Source organism: Heptranchias perlo, chromosome 40 (assembly GCF_035084215.1).
Source record: "Heptranchias perlo isolate sHepPer1 chromosome 40, sHepPer1.hap1, whole genome shotgun sequence".
Taxonomy (NCBI): domain Eukaryota; kingdom Metazoa; phylum Chordata; class Chondrichthyes; order Hexanchiformes; family Hexanchidae; genus Heptranchias; species Heptranchias perlo.
The window spans coordinates 6,241,810-6,261,031 of NC_090364.1; the positions used below are offsets into that span (position 1 = coordinate 6,241,810).

General features: G+C 47.4%; 1 protein-coding gene across 1 annotated transcript in view; it reads left to right on the plus strand.

The window, feature by feature from the left end:
• shank1 (SH3 and multiple ankyrin repeat domains 1) overlaps positions 1-19,222 on the plus strand; it is a 153,410-nt gene that overhangs the window by 84,925 nt on the left and 49,263 nt on the right. Inside the window, exon 13 of the mRNA XM_067974247.1 lies at positions 3,110-3,185. Coding sequence (XP_067830348.1) covers positions 3,110-3,185 — 76 coding nt within the window. The remainder of the gene's footprint in view (positions 1-3,109; positions 3,186-19,222) is intronic.

Consider the following 19,222-nt stretch of genomic DNA (forward strand, 5'->3'; position numbering starts at 1 on the left):
GAGAAGATGGGACGAATGGCCTCCTTCTATGCTATAGAAGTTTATGGTTGTATAGCTGATGTCTGGGGTGAGATACAAGTGGAGGGGCAGGGTAAGGATGAAGATTGAACTGTCCCATCCCACTGCAGCAGCGACAGTACTACAGAAAGCAAAAGATCCTAAGCAAGCAAGAGACCGCCATGGACGTGGGGCTATCCCAACATTCATAGCGATGGTGAAAGTCCCCTATTAAAATCTACATTTCTACGAGAGGGCTTTCACTGCAGCTGTGAATGCTGGGATAGCCATGCCTCCATCACGGTCTCTTGACTTCTCCAACAGTGAAAGCAAACCACACATAGCGCGCGGTGGGCTATGGAGAGATGAGAAAAAGGGAGACAGGAAAAGTAGAGAGCAGAATACATTAATGCCACTTGAGTCCGTCTTCCTGAGCCTGATTCCCTTCCCTTGTTGTGGAATGCCACCTAGTGGCCTTGTTAGTAATTGACAAGTTACCTCGCAAAAAGGATGTGGAGATGCCGGTGATGGACTGGGGTGGACAAATGTAAGGAATCTTACAACACCAGGTTATAGTCCAACAAATTTATTTTAAAATCACAAGCTTTTGGAGATTATCTCCTTCGTCAGATGATTGAATGAAAAGGTTCTCAAATCGCATATCTTATACGATGTTGGGACAGCATCACACCAATCAAAAGGTGTCGTTGTTATTCAAACAGGCCAGTCACGGAGAACAGCACGTCCCAGTACACTCGATATACATTGTGTCTTTTACACAGGCAGGCAGAAAGAAACTCAAAATGGCAGAGAGAGAGAGAGAGAGAATTTTAAAAAAACATATAAATTTTTTCCCCCTTTTTGCTGGTGGGGTTCCGTGTAGCGTGACATGAACCCAAGATCCCGGTTGAGGCCGTCCTCATGGGTGCGGAACTTGGCTATCAACTTCTGCTCGACGATTTTGCGTTGTCGTGTGTCTCGAAGGCCGCCTTGGAGAACGCTTACTGCGGGAGTGTTAGGTTGAATCACAGAATCTTACAGCACAGAAGGAGGCCATTCGGCCCATCGTGCATGTGCCGGCTCTTTGAAAGAGCTATCCAATTAGCCCCACTCCCCCTGCTCTTTCCCCATAGCCCTGCAAATGTTTCCCCCTTCAAGTATCTATCCGATTGCCTTTTGAAAGTTACTATTGCTTCCACCACCCTTTCAGGCAGTGAATTCCAGGTCATAACAACTCGCTGCGTAAAAACAATTCTCCTCATCCCCCCCTCTGGTTCTTTTGCCAAGTGTGGGCTATTCAGCCCAAGTTTCTTCTTCTGTTTTTATCTAAAATGTTGATCTGTAAGATTAATAAAATCCCTGTGTGTCACCCAATGCTGAGGGAAATGTGGCTCATTCTCAGTACAGGCTCCCCTGTAGCTCCCAGCAGCCAGTGCTGATTATTTTCTCTCTCCAGCTACTGGAGGTGCTGATCCCACCTTGGGGTGCAGTTCCATAATCCCGCAGTGCCCTCTGGAACCTCGCGGAAGTGGCCATTTGTCTTGTATGAACCATGATCGTGAATGCCAGTGGACTATTCATTCCTGGAGGGCATCATATCCGACCCAATTCCGTCGTTGTCTGAGATCCACACAAGGACACCCGCAGGTGCGCGCGCACGCATATAAACACACACACACAGACACACACACAGATCCAAACAAACACGTGCTTGCAGCAGGAGTCACTGCACAACGATCATGAGCAAGAGCTGTGGCTCTGACTGGATCGCTGACTGACTCCGGGCCCCTGACTGACTCGAGGCCTCGTGCAATTGCAGGGTCGCACGACTCTAACACCGCCCTTCGGGAATATGATCCAAGTGTGTGTGTGTGTGTGTGTGTGAGTGAGAGATGGGACATCCAACACTTTGGGAGATGAGAAAAATGAATTTTGAACACAGCGAACTGGGCCAAGGCATCTGTTCCAGAGGGCACAAGGAATGAGGAAGATCAGAGATTGCCCTCAGAGTAGTGGATAAATCCCTCCCCTGTGCTGCTGCTCGCCCCATCTTCAAAAAGCCCCCTGAAGACCCCAGGCCTCTCCTCCTGTCACCTCCCCTGACTTTTCTAACTGCTCTGTCGCCCCTCCCTTTCGTGCTCTTGAGATGTTTTTCTACATGGATATGTGCAGCAGGAAGCCCGGTGCCCGCCAAACACAATGCCTCAACTCCTTCAAAAAGGAGCTGGATACATTTCTGTTTTAAGGGGGGAGGGGGTTGAAGTTCCCTTCTGGCTCTGTGGGCAAAGGTACCACCCAGAGTGGCACTGAACCACACAGATTAGAAAGCCCTAAGGTCTAAACCCTGGTCTAAACTGAGTACGCTGATCTCAACTGTTAATTGTCAACAATTCGGGACGTTATGTTAAACTTGTAGGGAACCCTGGTTAGACCACACTTGGAGTGCTGTGCACAGTTCTAGTCTCCATATTATAAAAAGGATATAAAGGTGCTGGAGAAGGTGCAAAAAAAGATTTACTAGGATGATACCAGAACTGAGAGGTAAAACCTATCAGGAAAGGCTGAACAGGCTTTTCTCTAAAAAGGGGAAGACTGAGAGGTTGACCTGATAGAAGTCTTTAAGATTATGAAAGGGTTTGATAGGGTAGGCGTAGAGAAGATGTTTCCACTTGTAGGGGAGACCAAAACTAGGGGGCCATAAACATAAGATAATGACCAATAAATCCAATAAGGATTTCAGGAGAAACTTCTTTACCCGCAGAGTGGTGAGAATGTGGAACTCGCTACCTCATGGAGTAGCTGAGGCGAATAGTGTAGATGCATTTAAGGGGAAGCTAGATAAACACATGAGGGAGAAAGGAATAGAAGGATGTGTTGATAGGATGAGATGAAGCAGGGAGGGAGGAGGCTCGTGTGGAGCATAAACACCGGCATGCACTTGTTGGGCCGAATGGCCTGTTTCTGTGCTGTACATTCTATGTAATTCTATGTAAACGTCCTCAAGTGTCCCTTTGAGCAGAATCTCTTCTGCTTCGACCCTCCTCACCCCTCTCCCCTCTCCCCCCCGCCCCATTTTTAAATGCCTCCCTTAATGCTAAGTTTTTTTTTGCAGAGAGTCGGAGTGAGAAAGCAAAGCGACTGTTCCGACACTACACGGTGGGCTCCTACGACAGCTTTGATGCCCCGAGGTAAGGACCCTCCTGTTTTAATTGATCCTAGGTCACATTCCTGAGTTGTGGAGCGATGCCTTCGCCTGTTATGAAGCACAGCGCGAGGTAATCCTTTTGACCGGAACAATTCCACGTATTTGCGTTCGTGCCGAGCCGAGTGTTTCTGTACCTCCCCAAGACCTGTTCCTGGCCTCACTGATCAACTGGGCGCTTTGAAAGAAAGAACGAACTTGCATTTATATAGCGCCTTTCACAACCTCAGGACGTCCCAAAGCGCTTTACAGCCAATGAAGTACTTTTTGAAGTGTAGTCACTGTTGTGATGTAGGATTCTCGGCAGCCAATTTGCGCACAGCAAGATCCCACAAACAGCAATGACCAGATAATCTATTTTTTTTTTCAAGTGATGTTGGTTGGTTGAGGGATAAATATTGGCCAGGACACCGGGGAGAACTCCCCTGCTCTTCTTCGAAATAGTGCCATGGAATCTTTTACATCCACCTGAGAGGGCAGACGGGGCTTCGGTTTAACGTCTCACCTGAGATAACACCACTTATATCATGACACTGTCACTGTTTTTCATATATCATTGATAGCTTACTCGTGATTCTCCCGTAGCCTTGCTGACGGCTAAACTGAGAAAACGGTGTGTCTTTTAGCTGTGTTTGTTGTAACAAGCAGGTTGGATACGCCACCACCTCCGGAGCAAGTAAGGAGTCTGGCGCAGGAGATCACAATCTCCCACCTGTGCATCACCCTCTCACTCCCCCACCCAATGTAACACTGATTCCCAGCGTTTCTGCAGCCTTTTTGTGGCTGGTGATTGCGGAAATGGAAGAGATTGCAATGGAGGCAAAGCTATCCCAGCATTCATAGTTGTGACGGAAGCCCTCTATTAAAATTATAGACTGGAATGAGATTTTAAAAATGACAGAAATTAAACGCAAACCATTGCAAAGCTCACAGGCAGGTTGAGCTGTGAAGATAAAAAGAAAGGGGAATTAGAACGATAAAAGAAAGATAAAGATAAAGAAGATAACTATAATCTTCCAAAGTTCTCTCGATTCAGGAACCTTTCCTTTAGATTGGAAAATTGCACATGTCACTCCACTATTTAAGAAAGGTGAGAGAGGGAAACCAGGGAATTATAGACCAGTTAGCCTAACATCTGTTGTCGGGAAATTACTAGAGTCTGTAATTAAGGATAGAGTGACTGAACACCTTGAAAATTTTCAGCTGATCAGAGAGAGCCAGGGTGGATTTGTAACGGGTCGGTCATGTCTGACAAACCTGACTGAATTTTTTGAAGAGGTGACTAAAGTAGTGGTCAGGGGAATGATTATGTATGTTGTTTCTATGGACTTCCAGAAGGCATTCGATAAAGTCCCTCATAAGAGACTTAAGTTAGCTAAAGTTGAAGCTCATGGAATTGAGGGCAAATTATTGACCTGGTGAGGAAATTGGCTGAACGGCAGGAGACAGAGAGTAGGGACAATGGGCAGGTACTCAAATTGGCAGGATGTGGTTAGTCGTGTCCCACAGGGATCTGTGTTGGGGCCTCAACTATTCACTGTATTTATTAACGACTTAGATGACGGGATAGAGAGCCACATATCCAAGTTTGCTGATGACACAAAGATAGGCAGCATTGTAAGCAGTGTAAATGGAAGCATAAAATTACAGAGAGATATTAATAGATTAATTGGGCAAAACTGTGGCAAATGGATTTCAATGTAGGCAAGTGTGAGGTCATCCACTTTAGACCATAAAGGATAAATCAGAGTACTTTCTAAATGGTGAAAAGCTCAGAACAGTGAAGGTCCAAAGAGACTTAGAGATCCATGTACATAGATCATTAAAATGTCATGAACAGATACAGAAAATAATCAAAAAGGCTAATGGGATGCTGGCCTTTATATCTAGAGGATTAGAATACAAGGGGGCAGAAGTTATGCTACAGCTATACAAAGCCCTGGATAGACCACACCTGGAGTACAGTATTCAGTTCTGGGCACCGCACCTTCGGAAGGATATATTGGCCTTGGGGGGAGTGCAGCGTAGATTTACTAAAATGATGCCTGGACTCCAAGGGTTAAATCACGAGGAGAGATTACACAAACTAGGGTTGTATTCCCAGGAATTTCGAAGATTAAGGGGCAACTTGATCGAAGTTTTCAAGGTATTAAGGGGAACTGATAGGGTAGATAGAGAGAAACTATTTCTGCTGGTTGGGGAGTCCAGGACTAGGGGACAGAGCCTAAAAATTAGAGCCAGGACTTTCAGGAGTGAAGTTAGGAAACACTTCTACACGCAAAGGGTGGTGGAAGTTTGGAACTCTCTTCCGCAAACAGCAGTTGATGTTAGCTCAGTTGTTAATTTTAAATCTGAGATTGATAGATTTTGTTAACCAAAGGTATTAAGGGATATGGGGCTGAGGAGTTAGGTCACAGATCAGCCATGATCTCATTTAATGGCGGAACAGGCTCGAGGGGCTAAATGGCCCACTCCTATAAGGTCAGGGAGAGAGGATATGAGGAGAGAGAACAATAAATTAATGTAATTCCTTTTTATTCTCAGGATGTGGGCGTCACTGGCAAGGCCGGCGTTTATTGCCGATCCCTAGTTGCCCTCGAGAAGGTGGTGGTGGGCCTTCTTCTTGAACTGCAGTCCATGTGGTGAAGGTACTTCCACATTGCTGTTAGGTAGAGAGCTCCAGGATTTTGACCCAGCAACCATGAAGGAACGGCCAATATATGTCCAAGTCGGGACGACATGTGAACGTTAGTCCCACAATGGCGTTCCGCAGGGAATTCCAGGATTTTGTCCCAGCCGCCTGCTGTTCCCTGCGACCCAACTTGCCGCTTTCAGACCTGAAAATCTCATAACTGGGTCATAAGCAGCATCGACAGCTGCGGTGTTTGTAGGGAGCCAGCCGAGGCTCAGTGTGGTGTCAGCCGTGGCTCAGTGGGTAGCACTATCGCCTCTTAGTCAGAAGGTCGTTGGTTCAATTCCCACTCCAGAGAGTTTTGAGTACAAAATCTAGGCTGACACTCCCAATGCAGCACTGAGGGAGTGCTGCACTGTCTGGAGGCGCTGTCTTGCGGATGAGATGTTTAAACCAATTCCCAGTCTGCCCTCTCAGTTGGATGTAAAAGATCCCACTATTCCGAAGAAGAGGAGTGGGAGTTCTCCCTGGAGTCCTGGCCAATAATTATCCCTCAACCAACACCACTAAAACAGATTATCTGGTCATTATCATATTGCTGTTTGTGGGAGCTTGCTATGCACAAATTGGCTGCCACCTTTCCCATATTACAACAGTGACTACACTTCAAAAGTAAAGTGCTTTGGGACGTTCCAAGGTCGTGAAAGGCGCTATATAAATGCAAGTTCTTTCTTTACAGATGGTGTGAATGCACCAAGAAGAAAATGGATGGATGCACAGAATGCGTTTTGAGGCTTTTTTCTTTGGTTTCTAACATTCATACCCTTTACGCACGAGGTACTTCCCTCTGAAGGTGTTATGGGCAAGAGGTCTTTCAGAGGAGACAGCGTGTGTGTGTGTGAGGAGAGAAGGTTTTACGAGGACATGAGGGAGGTGCATGCTCGGCAGTAGATATTTGTAAAACTGACCCTGCCCGCGGGAGATGACGGAGTGCGTGAAGGGGTTGGGGAGGGAGCTGGCGCATGTGTGAGAAACGTGACTCAGTGGGAGGCAGTGTGAGATGAGAACCTCTTGGTGGCAGTATGAGACAGGGATGTGCTGGCAGCCTGCACTCGGGGGCCAGATTAAAATGAGAGTCTCTGCTTCGGCCATCGACCATCTGCTTAACCGTGACATTCATCATCAGGCCTCGGGTCTCCTGGGCCTTTTGTGTTCATACATAAAAAAAACATCAAGTGATGTTGTGCCCCGCGCCGAAACCTTATTCTGAGTATTTTGTGCAGATTGGTTCTGTGCAGCCATTTTGAACTCACTGCCCAATGGGCAGAGAGAACAAACAAAATGGTTTCCCTCATCTATGGATCTCATCAGACAACAGACAGACCAGGGGCAGGAAAAGGGATCAGGCTTTGAGTTCTTGAGCTGTGCTTTGGCGCTGATGTAAATTCACTAAAAGAAAAATCCTGACAACCGGGAGAGAGTGAAGGAAGTGGAAATGAAAACAGATTTTTGTCGTTAAAACCCTGATTTTTGGTGTTTCATGTTTACATTTTGGAGTTGTCCTTGGAGCCCACTCAAAAAAAAAATCAGGGCTGTCTGTTGTTCCAAAATTGGATGTTTGGTAACTGCTCAGAGCCTCATCCTCCTTAGAAGAGAGGTTGGTGTATAAGATGAAAAATGAAACACAAGAGTCACTTGGAAATGGTTTCCTCAGGTAATTGAAACATTCCATTACCTCAGGCAGTTTGGCTAACCATCTCTCTCTCTGCACTGAGGCTCTGTCACCCGATACAGATATGAAGACTCCAGAGTGTTGGTGCAGGCAATAACCCATTGGTTGCTCCTGTCCCAATCAGCAAATGTCACATTGTCCATCCCTCCACTTCCTTTGCCCCACCATTGGCGGCCGTGCCTTCAGCCGTCTAGGCCCCAAGCTCTGGAATTCCCTCCCTAAACCTCTTTGTCTCTCCACCTCTCTCTCTGCTCCTTGAAGACGCTGTTTAAAACCTACCTCTTTGACCACGCGTTTGATCACCTGTCCCGATGTCTCCTCCTGTGGCTCGGTGTCACTTTTTGTCTGATTACGCTCCTGTGAAGCACCTTTGGATGTTTTTTTTTACGTTAAAGGCAATGTATAAATGCAAGTTGTTATGGCTAGAGTACAGGAACATCAGCAGGCTGGGCTGACTGGCAAGTGTGAGCAGGAACCTGTGGGGCCTAGTTGACATGAGGGTGCAAGATTCTTCCAGGTCTGAGTAAACGTAGAGAGAGCAAAGTTATGTGGGGCCTGAGTGGGATGGGGGAGCAGGAGACTGAGAGACTTGGGTGCGATGAGGTAGCTGTTCTGGTTGCTGTGACGGTGTGACAGGGACAGACCAGGAGCTTGTAATGCCCACACCTAAAACAGATTATCTGGCCATTTATCTCATTGCTTGTTTGTGGGATCTTGCTGTGCGCAAATTGGCTGCCACATTTCCTACATTACAACAGTGACTACACTTCAGAAGTATTTCATTGGCTGTTAAGTGATGCATTCCTGGCCGTGACCCAGGACCATCTTTAATGCTTTTAGAACACTTACTTTCCTTTACCTAAGTTAGTAAAAGTGCATCAAACACTTCAACGATCTTGCATCCAACTCCCATGTCACAGCCGCAAATGCACGTTGTGTGTGTGACCCTCTTTTTGTCACTCTTTCTGGTCACTTTTTTGTCACACTTTTTCTGCCACTCCTTTTTTTGTCACACTTTTTGCTACTCTTTTGTCACTTTTTGCCTCACTTTGTGTCACTCTTTTTATCACACGTTTTGCCACTCTTTTTCTGCTACTCTTTTTGTCTCACTTTTTGCCTTTGTTTTTTGCCACTCTTTCTGCCACTCTTTTGTCACACTTTTTTGCCACTCGTTTGTCACCTTTTATCTCACTTTTTTGCCACTTTTTGTCACTCTCTTTTGTCACTCTCTTTTGTCACACTTTTTTGCCACTCTTTTTCTGCTACTCTTTTTTGTCACTCTTTTTTGTCACACTTTTTCTGCCACTCTTTTTCTGTCAGTCTTTGTTGATTGGTTCAAAATAAAAGAGCAGCACTTCAGAACTGAAGAGGTAGATAACGCATGAATCAAAAGCAAAGGAAAGTGGCTGGAGCACTATGACGAGAGGCTGCTAAGGAATTACGAAAACGACCAATCCTCAGGAGGACATATCAATAAAAGTAAAGAGAAGGCAAGTGAATCAAATTGCCCAAAACACTCTTTTGAAAATGTTTTCGGCAGTCAAATTTTGTTGCCCTTAGGGTGCAGCAAATAGACTAACAGAAACATAAAATATTACATATGTCACAGTAAAATGATCAGCTTGACCTGTAAAGAGTGTGACTAGCTTCATGAATGCTTTTATGCGGAGGCCTCATAAAAGCTGATATTTTGACCATAAGTTCCGGGGAGATAGTATGATCTGAGCATGTGCACAATGTCCCATCAAGCATCGGTAGGCTTCCGTCAGGTCGAAGGTCGAGTGACAGGTTGACTCACAACTAAAGGCCAAGGTCTTCTCGTTGTGTAAATGGATTTTTAAGTTTCTGAGTTTCCCACTCTAAAGTTTTCCTCTCCCCTCTCTCTTTTACCCATCCTCTCCCTCCTTTGTCTTCCTGCTTTCTTTCTCCCACTTTCTCTAGCCCATCCTCTCCTCTCAGCCCTCCCTCCTTGATCTCTCACGCTGTCTGCCTCTCTCACTCTCTCCTCCTCTCCTCATTATCTCCATCCGCACCTCTCCCTTTTTCTTTCCCCCCCCCCACCTCATGCTCTCTCTCTCAATCGCCACTCTCACTCTCCAACACTCACCCTTTCTCCCCTTCTCATCACTATCTCAATCTCCCACTCTTCCTTTTCCTTCTCTGTGTTGCCTTCTCACTCTCTTTTCTCTTACTCTCTCTCTCTCCTTCTCACTCTGTTCCTCTCCCACCTCTCTTTCTCCCACTCTCCTCTCTTAATCTCCCTTTTCTCCCTCTCTCCCATTTCCCCCTGCCCTCTCTCCTCTTTCTTTTTTTCTCCCCCTCTGTCCTTCTCTCTGTTCCCTTCTCCCAATCTCTACCCCACTTTACCATTTCTCTTCCCCTCTAACCCCTGCCCATCCTCTCTTCCCTCTCTCTCCTGACCCCTCTTCTCCCTTCTCTCCTCCCTTCTCATCCCTTTCTCTCCCAACCTCCTCTCTTCCACATCCTCCCCTCTTCTCCTCCCACTCACTCAACACTCTCCCCTCCTCTCTTTCCCCTCCTCTCTTTCCCCTCCTCTCTTTCCCCTCCTCTCTTTCCCCTCCTCTCTTTCCCCTCCTCTCTTTCCCCTCCTCTCTTTCCCCTCCTCTCTTTCCCCTCCTCTCTTTCCCCTCCTCTCTTTTCCCCAATTTCTCCTCCCACTCTGTCCCTTCTCTTACCCCTTCTCCCTTTTCTCTCCCCTCTCTTCCCCTTTTCTCCCCCCTTTCTCACATCTCCTTTTATCCTCTCGCTCTCTTTCTCTCTCCTTAACTTTCCCCCCCCTCCCTATCTCCTTCATGCCACCCCTTAGTTTCTGGCTGAGTTTTCCCCCATTTCCTCAATTCTCCAGATATACAGTGAAGAGTCTGATTTCTTCAAGGAAAGTTGCTTGTTGCTGACAAGGTTAAACACTGACTCTCTGCTCCGAAGGCCGTCTGCTCCCGCAGATAGTGTGCGGGGAAGAACGCTTCCTGCCGGCTGAGCCTCGGAGACTGATTGACATGGGAAGCAGTGAAGGATCCTCCACAGCTTGTCATCCTTGCCCTCCCATCTGGAGGAGGAGGGCTGAAGGTGATCGGCTGTGAAGAGACGGATGATCTCAGACAGAAAATGCCTGAAGTGCACAGGCACAGCCAAACGTGCCTCCGAAAGCTTGTGAATTTAAAATAAAATTGCTGGACTATAACTTGGTGTTGTAAAATTGTTTACAATATTATAGTGGGTACTGGAGGGTTCATGTGTCCCACACATGTGGCACGTGCCTTATACCTGTACCATAGCCCATCTGTACAAGAGACCTGAGTGAATGGTTCCCTTTTACCCAGTGTGTACTGTACATGTACAGGAGCCGACACTGAGACAACACAAGCTGTACAGCACCAGACGGGAGTGAATCATTCCCTTTTATCCTGTGTGCACTGTACATGTACAGGAGCCGACACTGAGACACACACGAGCCAGTCAGTAGTGCCTGGTAATTTTTAAATGGCACAGGTGAAGATTAAGTTCCTGTGAATAGGGACTGTTGTGTATTTTATCAGAGACTGCAGTGTAACAGAGATACAATAAAGGGAGGAACACAAGGGTAAATTCACTGATGCTGAACTCCCAGCAGGGAGCCAGGCTCAAAGGGAGCACAGTGCTGTCGCCCTGCTTCCAGGCTTATGCGCCTATTGAGCATGGCTCCCTGGATTAAAACAGATGCTGTGTTAAAATGCAGGATTAATGAGCTGCATCACCGAGATGGTCTCTGAAAATGCTCTGACTTGTTCTACCTGAAAACAGGATCACTTTGCAGAGAGTGCCACCGTTCGACAGCTTGCAATTCCATTGTGTAGTTAGCTGAAGCTGTTTGCTCTGCGATGCAGGGAACCTACTGCTGGGGAGAGGGTGGAGCCGAGTTTTCAGCTCTAGGCCTATTTCATGCAGTACCAAGAGGGAGAAGTGGCGCAAAAAGTTGCTCGACAAATACAGCTTGTTGGAAACTCTTCAAAGTTCAATTTTCATTCAGCTGTTTTAAGTGGAGGAAGTGAATCATAGAACCTTACAGCACAGAAGGAGGCCATTCAGCCCAACATGCCTGTGCCTGCTCTTTGAAACAGCTATCCAGTTTAGTCCCACTCCCCCTGCTCTTTCTTCATAGCCCTGCAAATTTTTCCTTTCCTAGTATTCCTTTTGAAAGTTACTATTGAATCTGCTTCCACCGCCCCTTCAGGCAGTGCGTTCCAGATCATAACACCTCGCTGTGTTAAAAAAAATTCTCCTCATCTCCCATCTGGTTCGTTTGCCAATTATCTTAAATCTGTATCCTCTAGTTACCGACCCTCCTGCCACTGGAAACAGTTTCTCTCTATCTACTCTTATCAAAACCCCTCCTAATTTTGAAAACCTCTATTAAATCGCCTCTTAACCTCCTCTGCTCTAAGGAGAACAATCCCAGCCCAATCTCCAGTCTCTCCACATAACTGAAGTCCCGCATCCCTGGTACCATTCCAGTAAATCTCTTCTGCACCCTCTCTAAGGCCTTGATATATTTTACTCGTCGACCTCCCAAGGCACTGCTCTCGGGGAGCGAGACCAAGCATAGTCTATAGGCGAAGTAGGGTTAGGGGATAATTGGACCAAGGTGCACAGATGTAACTCAGTCCACATTTTAAAGTCGTCCTTCATAATTTGATTTTATGTTATTATTTATAGTTGAACAGCAAAACTTAACAGCAGTTTGAGGAGCAGAGAAGTCGATTGGTTGAAGCACTGGAGTCTCTCTGCAGCACGGGCTGAGGAGCTATAAAACACAAAACGGAAGCACAACAGCACCACCACTGGCACATGGGTGTAATTACAGCGTGACAAGTTTACATGGGCAATTCCCATTATAAATAGGGTCATGGGAATTGAAAATGGGCAAAAGTTGACTTTAAAAGCGTGATAACAGGAAGTAAAGTTTTGTAGAGAGAAAATGTGTGCAGAGTTTTAATTTGTTTCTTCCCCTTTAATTTTAAAACAGCAATGTGATAACGACCAGATAATCTGTTTTTTTTTAGTGATGTTGGTTGAGGGATAAATATTCACTGGGACACTGGGGAGAACTCCCCTGCTCGTCTTCAAATAGTGGCATGGGATCTTTTACACCCACCTGAGAGGGCCTCAGCTTATTGTCCCATCGGAAAGACAGCACCTCCGACAGTGCAGCACTCCCTCAGCACTGCACTGGGAGTGTTAGCCTAGATCTTGTGCTCATGTCTCTGGAGTGGGACTTGAACCCACAACTTTCTGACTCAGATGCAAGAGAACTACCCACTGAGTTATGGATGAAACTGGATTGTGACTGCCCAAACTCATTTACAGCCAGCAGACAGAGGCGACTGCCATCTCTGCAGTCTGCATTGGATTTGAACCCAGGTCCCAGGGGGCTATAAGGCCCATGTCTAACTCTACTCCACTGCAAGTCCCTGTTGTTCTTTGTTTTAATTAAAACATGGGGACACAGAACACTAGGAGCATCAGCTAGATATTACTCCTGGCAATAATGGCGGCTGAACATTTAACGGGGTTTGATATATTGTTCCTCTTTTAACGAAGACGCTAAACGGGTTAATGACCGTGACAAAACAGAGAGCAGGACGTCATAATGGGAACCGCTGACGTTATGGGGGAGAATTTCTGCAGGGTATCTGCTGATCTCCCACCGTCAAATCGGTGGAAGGTTGGCAAAAACTCTGGAGAAATGGTGTTCCCGGGTTTCTGCCAAAGTTACAGAGGGAGATCGGGTGAACCACGGCAGAAATGACTGGCCTGTGTTGGTGAGGCCATCTTGAAACCCTGAACAGCGATGGTCAGTTGTGTTGCACCACGTGACACAGGGAGGTTATTAGCGCTCTTCAGAGGAAAGGAAAGAAAGAAAGACTTGCATTTATATAGCGCCTTTCACAACCTCAGCACATCCCAAAGCCCCTTACAGGCGATCGAGTACTTTTTGGAAGTGTAGTCACTGTTGTAATGTAGGAAACGCGGCAGTCAATTTGTGCACAGCAAGATCCCACAAACAGCAATGTGATAATGACCAGATCATCTGTTTTAGCGATGTTGGTTGAGGGATAAATATTGGCCAGGACACTGAGGAGAACTCCCCTACTCCCTACTCTTCCTCCAATAGTGGCTGTGGGATCTTTCATGTCCACCTGAGAGGGCAGACAGGTACTCGGTTTAACGTCTCATCCGAAAGACACCTCTAGAGTAATGGCCCTTCTGTTTCTGAGTCAGATAGACCGGCTGTGTGTTCCGCTGTATCTGCACTGAGTTGGCATTGTAACTCCCCCCCCCCCCCCCCCCCCCAAGGTCAGAGTTCGCAAACCTCATACACGAACCGATCTTTCTCTGTGAATATTTGTGTCAGGATGTTGCTGTGTTAGTGAATAGTTGTGTTATGATGTCGCTATGTTAGTGAAATTTTGTGTCAGGACGATGCTGTATTAGTGAATATTTGTGTCAAGAGGTTTCTGTGTTAGTGAATATCTATGTCAGTATGTTGTTGTGATAGTAAGTAATTGTGTCAAGAGGATGCTGTGTTCGTGAATATTTGTGTCAGGATGTTGCTGTGTTATGAATATTTGTGTCAGGATGTTACACTTTTTAGTGAATATTTTGTATCTGAATGTTCCTGTGTAAATGAATATTTATGTCAGGATATTGCTGTGTTAGTGAATATTTGTGTCAGAATGTTGCTGTGATAGTGAATAATTGTGTCAAGAGGATGCTGTGTTCATGAATATTTGTGTCAGACTCTTTTTGTTTGTGATTGTCTGTGAGGATGTTGCTGTGGTAGTGAATGTTTGTGCCACGCTGTATAATCGTGCGTTAGTGAATTTTTGTGTCATTATGTTCCTGTGTTAGTGAGTAACTGCAGCATGGCCTTGCTGGATTTAAATTTGCAGGGATGTTGTTAAAGAATGCGCCCGTCGAAACATTGCAATCTTTTTGAATATTTGTGCCAAGACATTGCCATATTAGTAGATAGTTATGTCAGGATGTTGCTGTGTTAGTGAATATTAGTATCAGGATGTTGCTGTGATAGTGAACATTTGTGTCCGGATGATGCTGTGATAGTGAATATTAGTGTCAGGATGTTGCTGTGATAGTGAACACTTGTGTCCGGATGATGCTGTGATAGTGAATATTAGCGTCAGGATGTTGCTGTGTTAGTGAACAATAGTGTCAGGATGCTGCTGAGATAGTCAATGATTGTGTCAGGATGATGCTGTGTTAGTGAATGTTTACATATATTATAGATAAGTGAATATTTTAGAGCCCTTGTTTGTGGAGTTTTATTAATATGCAGAATATTTTTGTGGAAGTAGTGATTTATCGTGTTTTTGAGCATGTGTTTTCAGGATGGTGTTTGGTGTGAATGTTTATCGCTGACACTTTTGTGAATATTTCTGTTTGGATCTCACACTATTTGTATTTGGTGCTTTTTATTGAGTTGGCTAATTGTTTTGCCCAGAGACTGACAGCAGCCTCTGTATAAGTGATAGCACTTTTCTCTCTTTTTTCTCTGTCTTTCTCTTCCTTTCTCTTTTTCTCTGTCTGTCTCTGTATCTCTCTCTGTTTTGGTATGTGTCTCTCCCTCCCAGTCTGTCTGTCTTCCTCTCTCTATACCTCTTGTTCCTCTCTCTATACCTCTCTCTGTCTCTGTCGTCTTTTATCTCCCTTTCTCTCCTCACTCCACCTCTGTATGTGTCTCTATCTCTCTCTCTCTCTCTTTCTCTCATTATCTGTCTCATTGTGTGTCTCTGACTGTCTGTCTCTAACTCTGTGTGTCTGTCCCTCTGTCTTGCTATCCTCTCTCTCTCTGTTTCTTTCTCTCTGTCTCTCTTTTTCTCTCCTCTGTCTCTACCTCTTTTGTGTGTCTGTCTCTCGCTCTATCTCCCTCACTCGCTTTCTCTCTGACTCTTTTTCTCTCTCACTCTCTTTCTCTCAGTCTCTCTCTTTCTCTGTCCTCTGTCTCTACCTCTCTTGTGTGTCTGTCTCTCCTTTTTCTCTCTCTCTCTCTCTCTCTTTTTCTCTCTCACTCTCTTTCTCTCTCTAATGATATTCATTAGCTTGTGCTTTCCTGTGCTGCTGGTGTTGCAGTCAATCCGGCTCAGTCCCCCTGATGGGATTCCTGCCTATGAGGAGGCTCTGCGTGCTGACACGGACAAGCAATGATGTGAGTAAGCCCAGTGTTGGCTCAGCTGCTTAGTGCTGCCTCTCCTGCTGGCGTCTCGAGCACGCTCACTCTCTCACCGAGTCAGTCTGGTGGCAGCACTCGAAGAAACGGTAGAATGTTGGACCGGTGCTCAGTCTATGTGCAGAGGGTTGAAATAGAGACATGGCTTTGGGAAACGGAGGGATGCATTCTCAGTTCTCCTCCAGCTGGCCTGCCCTGGGCCCCCGCAGGAGAAGTATATGGTATATCTACAGGTAAAAATATTAACGAAAGATAGCAGGGGACTCTCTCTAGTCCCTGACAGACAGCATGCTTGACTGTGTGAGAGAAAGGGCCTGCTTTTTCACCAGAGGCCTAGAATCTAATGCAAAGACCGGTGACTAACAATTACTCCATTCACTCGTTTATTTATTCATTGATTACTTTCATTCATCTCGCCTTCAACACACTCCCCTCCCTCCCTCCCTCGCTCCCTCCCTCCCTCCCTCCCTCGCTCCCTCCCTCGCTCCCTCTCTCTCTATCTCTCTTTCTGTTTATGCCCAGCTCCAAGGATTCCACCCCCATTCACAGCCTGCGTCGCAGAGCTCTGCATTCACATTAATAATCTGAATGAGTGCATTGAGTTTCATTGATTGATCAATCACCAGAGTGTGTAGCAGGTGAATAGAGAGATTAAAGGGAAAGGGGGAGGGGGTGGGGGGAGGTCGCCAGAGAGAGAGAGAGAGAGAGAGAGGGAAAATAGGCCTTCAGACTGGCAATAATTTAATGATTGAAAAGCAGACCGTCAGTGTTTACTGCGTGTGTGTGTGTGTTGTGTTTTTATTCGTACAAGTTCCCTCGGGCGGCCAGATGTGTGTGTCAGTGATTGTGAGACGGATGCTCACACTGGGCTGTGGACCAGTCACTTTGAGGATGAGCGGATTTGGTTCTGGTGAGTGTGAGCTCATGTCCCAGTGGCTGCCCCACTTGAGGCTGCTCTGCCTGTCGGCGTGCAGGCGTGCGAGGCGATTGTGTCCGGTCAGTCGGCAGCGGTGGCGGGCGTTCTGTGTGTGAGCAAAAGCACGTGGCTTGGTGGTGACTGATCGCCACGCGCACGAGAGTGAATGAGTTGGGACTTGAACAAGATCGCACTCCCTGTACAGCTGATTGGCCCATATCCTAACACGCACCAAGTCCCATTCACCCATCACCCCTGTGCTCGCTGACCTACATTAGCTCCCAGTCCAGCAACGCCTCGAATATTAAAATTTGCATCCTCGTGTTCAAATCCCTCCACGGCCTCCCCCCTCCCTATCTCTGTAATCTCCTCCAGCCCTACAACCCCCACCCCGCCTCCACACTCCTCTTGTGAATTCCCCACTACCTTCGCCTCTCCATTGGCGGCCGTGCCTTCAGCTATCTAGGTCCTAAGCTCTGGAACTCCCTCCCTAAACCTCTCCGCCTCTCTCTCCTCCTTTAAGTCACTCCTTAAAACCTACCTCTTCGACCAAGCTTTTGGTCACCTGTCCTAATATCTCTTTATGTGGCTCGGTGTCAAATTTTGTTTGATAATCGCTCCTGTGAAACGCCTTGGGGATGTTTTGCTACATTAAAGGCGCTATATAAATGCAAGTTGTTGCTAAAGATCCCAGGGCACTGTTTGAAGAAGAGCAGTTCCCCTGTTCTGCTGCCCAACCAGCACCGCCAAAACAGACTAACTGGTCATTCATCGCATTACTGATTGTGGGATCTTGCTGTGTGCATGTTGGCTGCTGCATTGCTGTGAAGCGCCTTGGGATGTTAAAGGCGCTATATGAATGCAAGTTGATGTTGTTGCTGACTCCACTCGGTGTCTTCAGACCACTGCTGGCTTCCAAGCAGACTCTCGGTGGGTTGTTCTGTATGCAGTGTCTCCCCGTCCCGTGCTCATCGCCTCTTTGTTCTCGTGCCCCTCGCAGAACGCCATTGTGTGCCTGATAAACGTAAAACTAGAGGACAAAAATGTCTCCAGATTTTAATCTGGGATTAAAATTTGTGGACTTTATTAGATTCAGGCTGACCCCAGCCGCTGGCAGGGCGTGCAGGAGAGGGAACCTGTACATTTCTTTGTGAGTGTGTGTGTGTGTGTGTGTGTGTGTGTATGTGTGGGATGGGGGTCTCCTGTTCTTGCAGGAGCCTCCTCCTCCCCTCTCCCCCTCCCGACTGCAATAGAACCCAGACCATGCTCAGTACGTGGCACTGCCCGAAGCTCAAGGTCCCTCGTCCAGTCTGCGCGCGGAGATCAACTTGATCACCTGGCTCAGAACAACCCAGCAGCAGCTTAAAGTTGGAAGAAGCGATGCTGAAAAGCAAGAATTTGAAACTCGGCCGGCTTCTAATTCTATCTCATCTCCATCTACTGGAATCTACTTCTCGCAGGTTTACGAGCACCAGACGTCATCTGCAAACCTCGCCAGTTCCTCATGAGCAGGACTGTGGGGGGGGGGGGAGGTGGGCTACTCGGCCATGGGTGTATCACAACCGAGTCAGAACCTGTTCTCACCCAACCTCCACTTTCCACCAGCAGTCATTGGGTTGCCCTCGGGACTAGGAGCCCTGGCTGATTTAATTGTACGCATACTATCCCTAACCAAAAGGTGCCTGAGGCCAACTCGAACCACCCCCTCCTCCCAGCCCTCAGACCAGCGGACCCATGCAAACGCATGAGAAAAGATCTCTCGCTATCTCCACGCGCACCAAATATTGGAACAGGGAGGGGGAGTGGGCTTCGCCGGGTCTGGTAGCTCACTTGGAGTGATCCCATGATCTAGTGGAGAGCAGGGCTTGCAGGGAGTTGCATGCCCGGTGTCACTGCTGCCTTGCACTCGCTGCGAGTGCTGACCCCTGCTGGGATAGCCAGCTGGCGGAATCACCCTCAGTACCACGTCACGGCCGGGGCTTGGAGGGGTGTGTTCACCAACTGCGCTATTCGAGGAGCCCCTCGAGCTACTTCACCGAGAAAGTCAGCTTGGCGACGGATGAGCGACCGAACGATTAACTGGGCGACCTGCGCCTGGCGAGTCAGCATTGCCGAGGCAACGGGCAGAGGAAGCAGGGGCGGGGTCCAGTTACATCAGTTCTGCCCACCCCCCCCCCCACCCCCGCACCACCCCCACCTGGCCTGGTCTGTCGTCCCCAGATTCCCTGAGGCATCCCCACGAATCGAAACCGGGCCAAGGCTTGTAGCGGGCACAGGCCCAACGTCGGTCATGTAATGAGGCGAGAGGGGCCGTTCCTGGCCTCCTCCGCTCATTGGGTGCCTGTGGAAACCTAGTGCTGAGGCCCGAACCCCGGACCCTCCAATTCTTGCCTCTTGCACATTCCCGATTTTCATCGCTCCACCATTGGCGGCCGTGCCTTCAGCTGCCTAGGCCCTAAGCCCTGGAATTCCCTCCCTAAACCTATCTACCTCTCTTT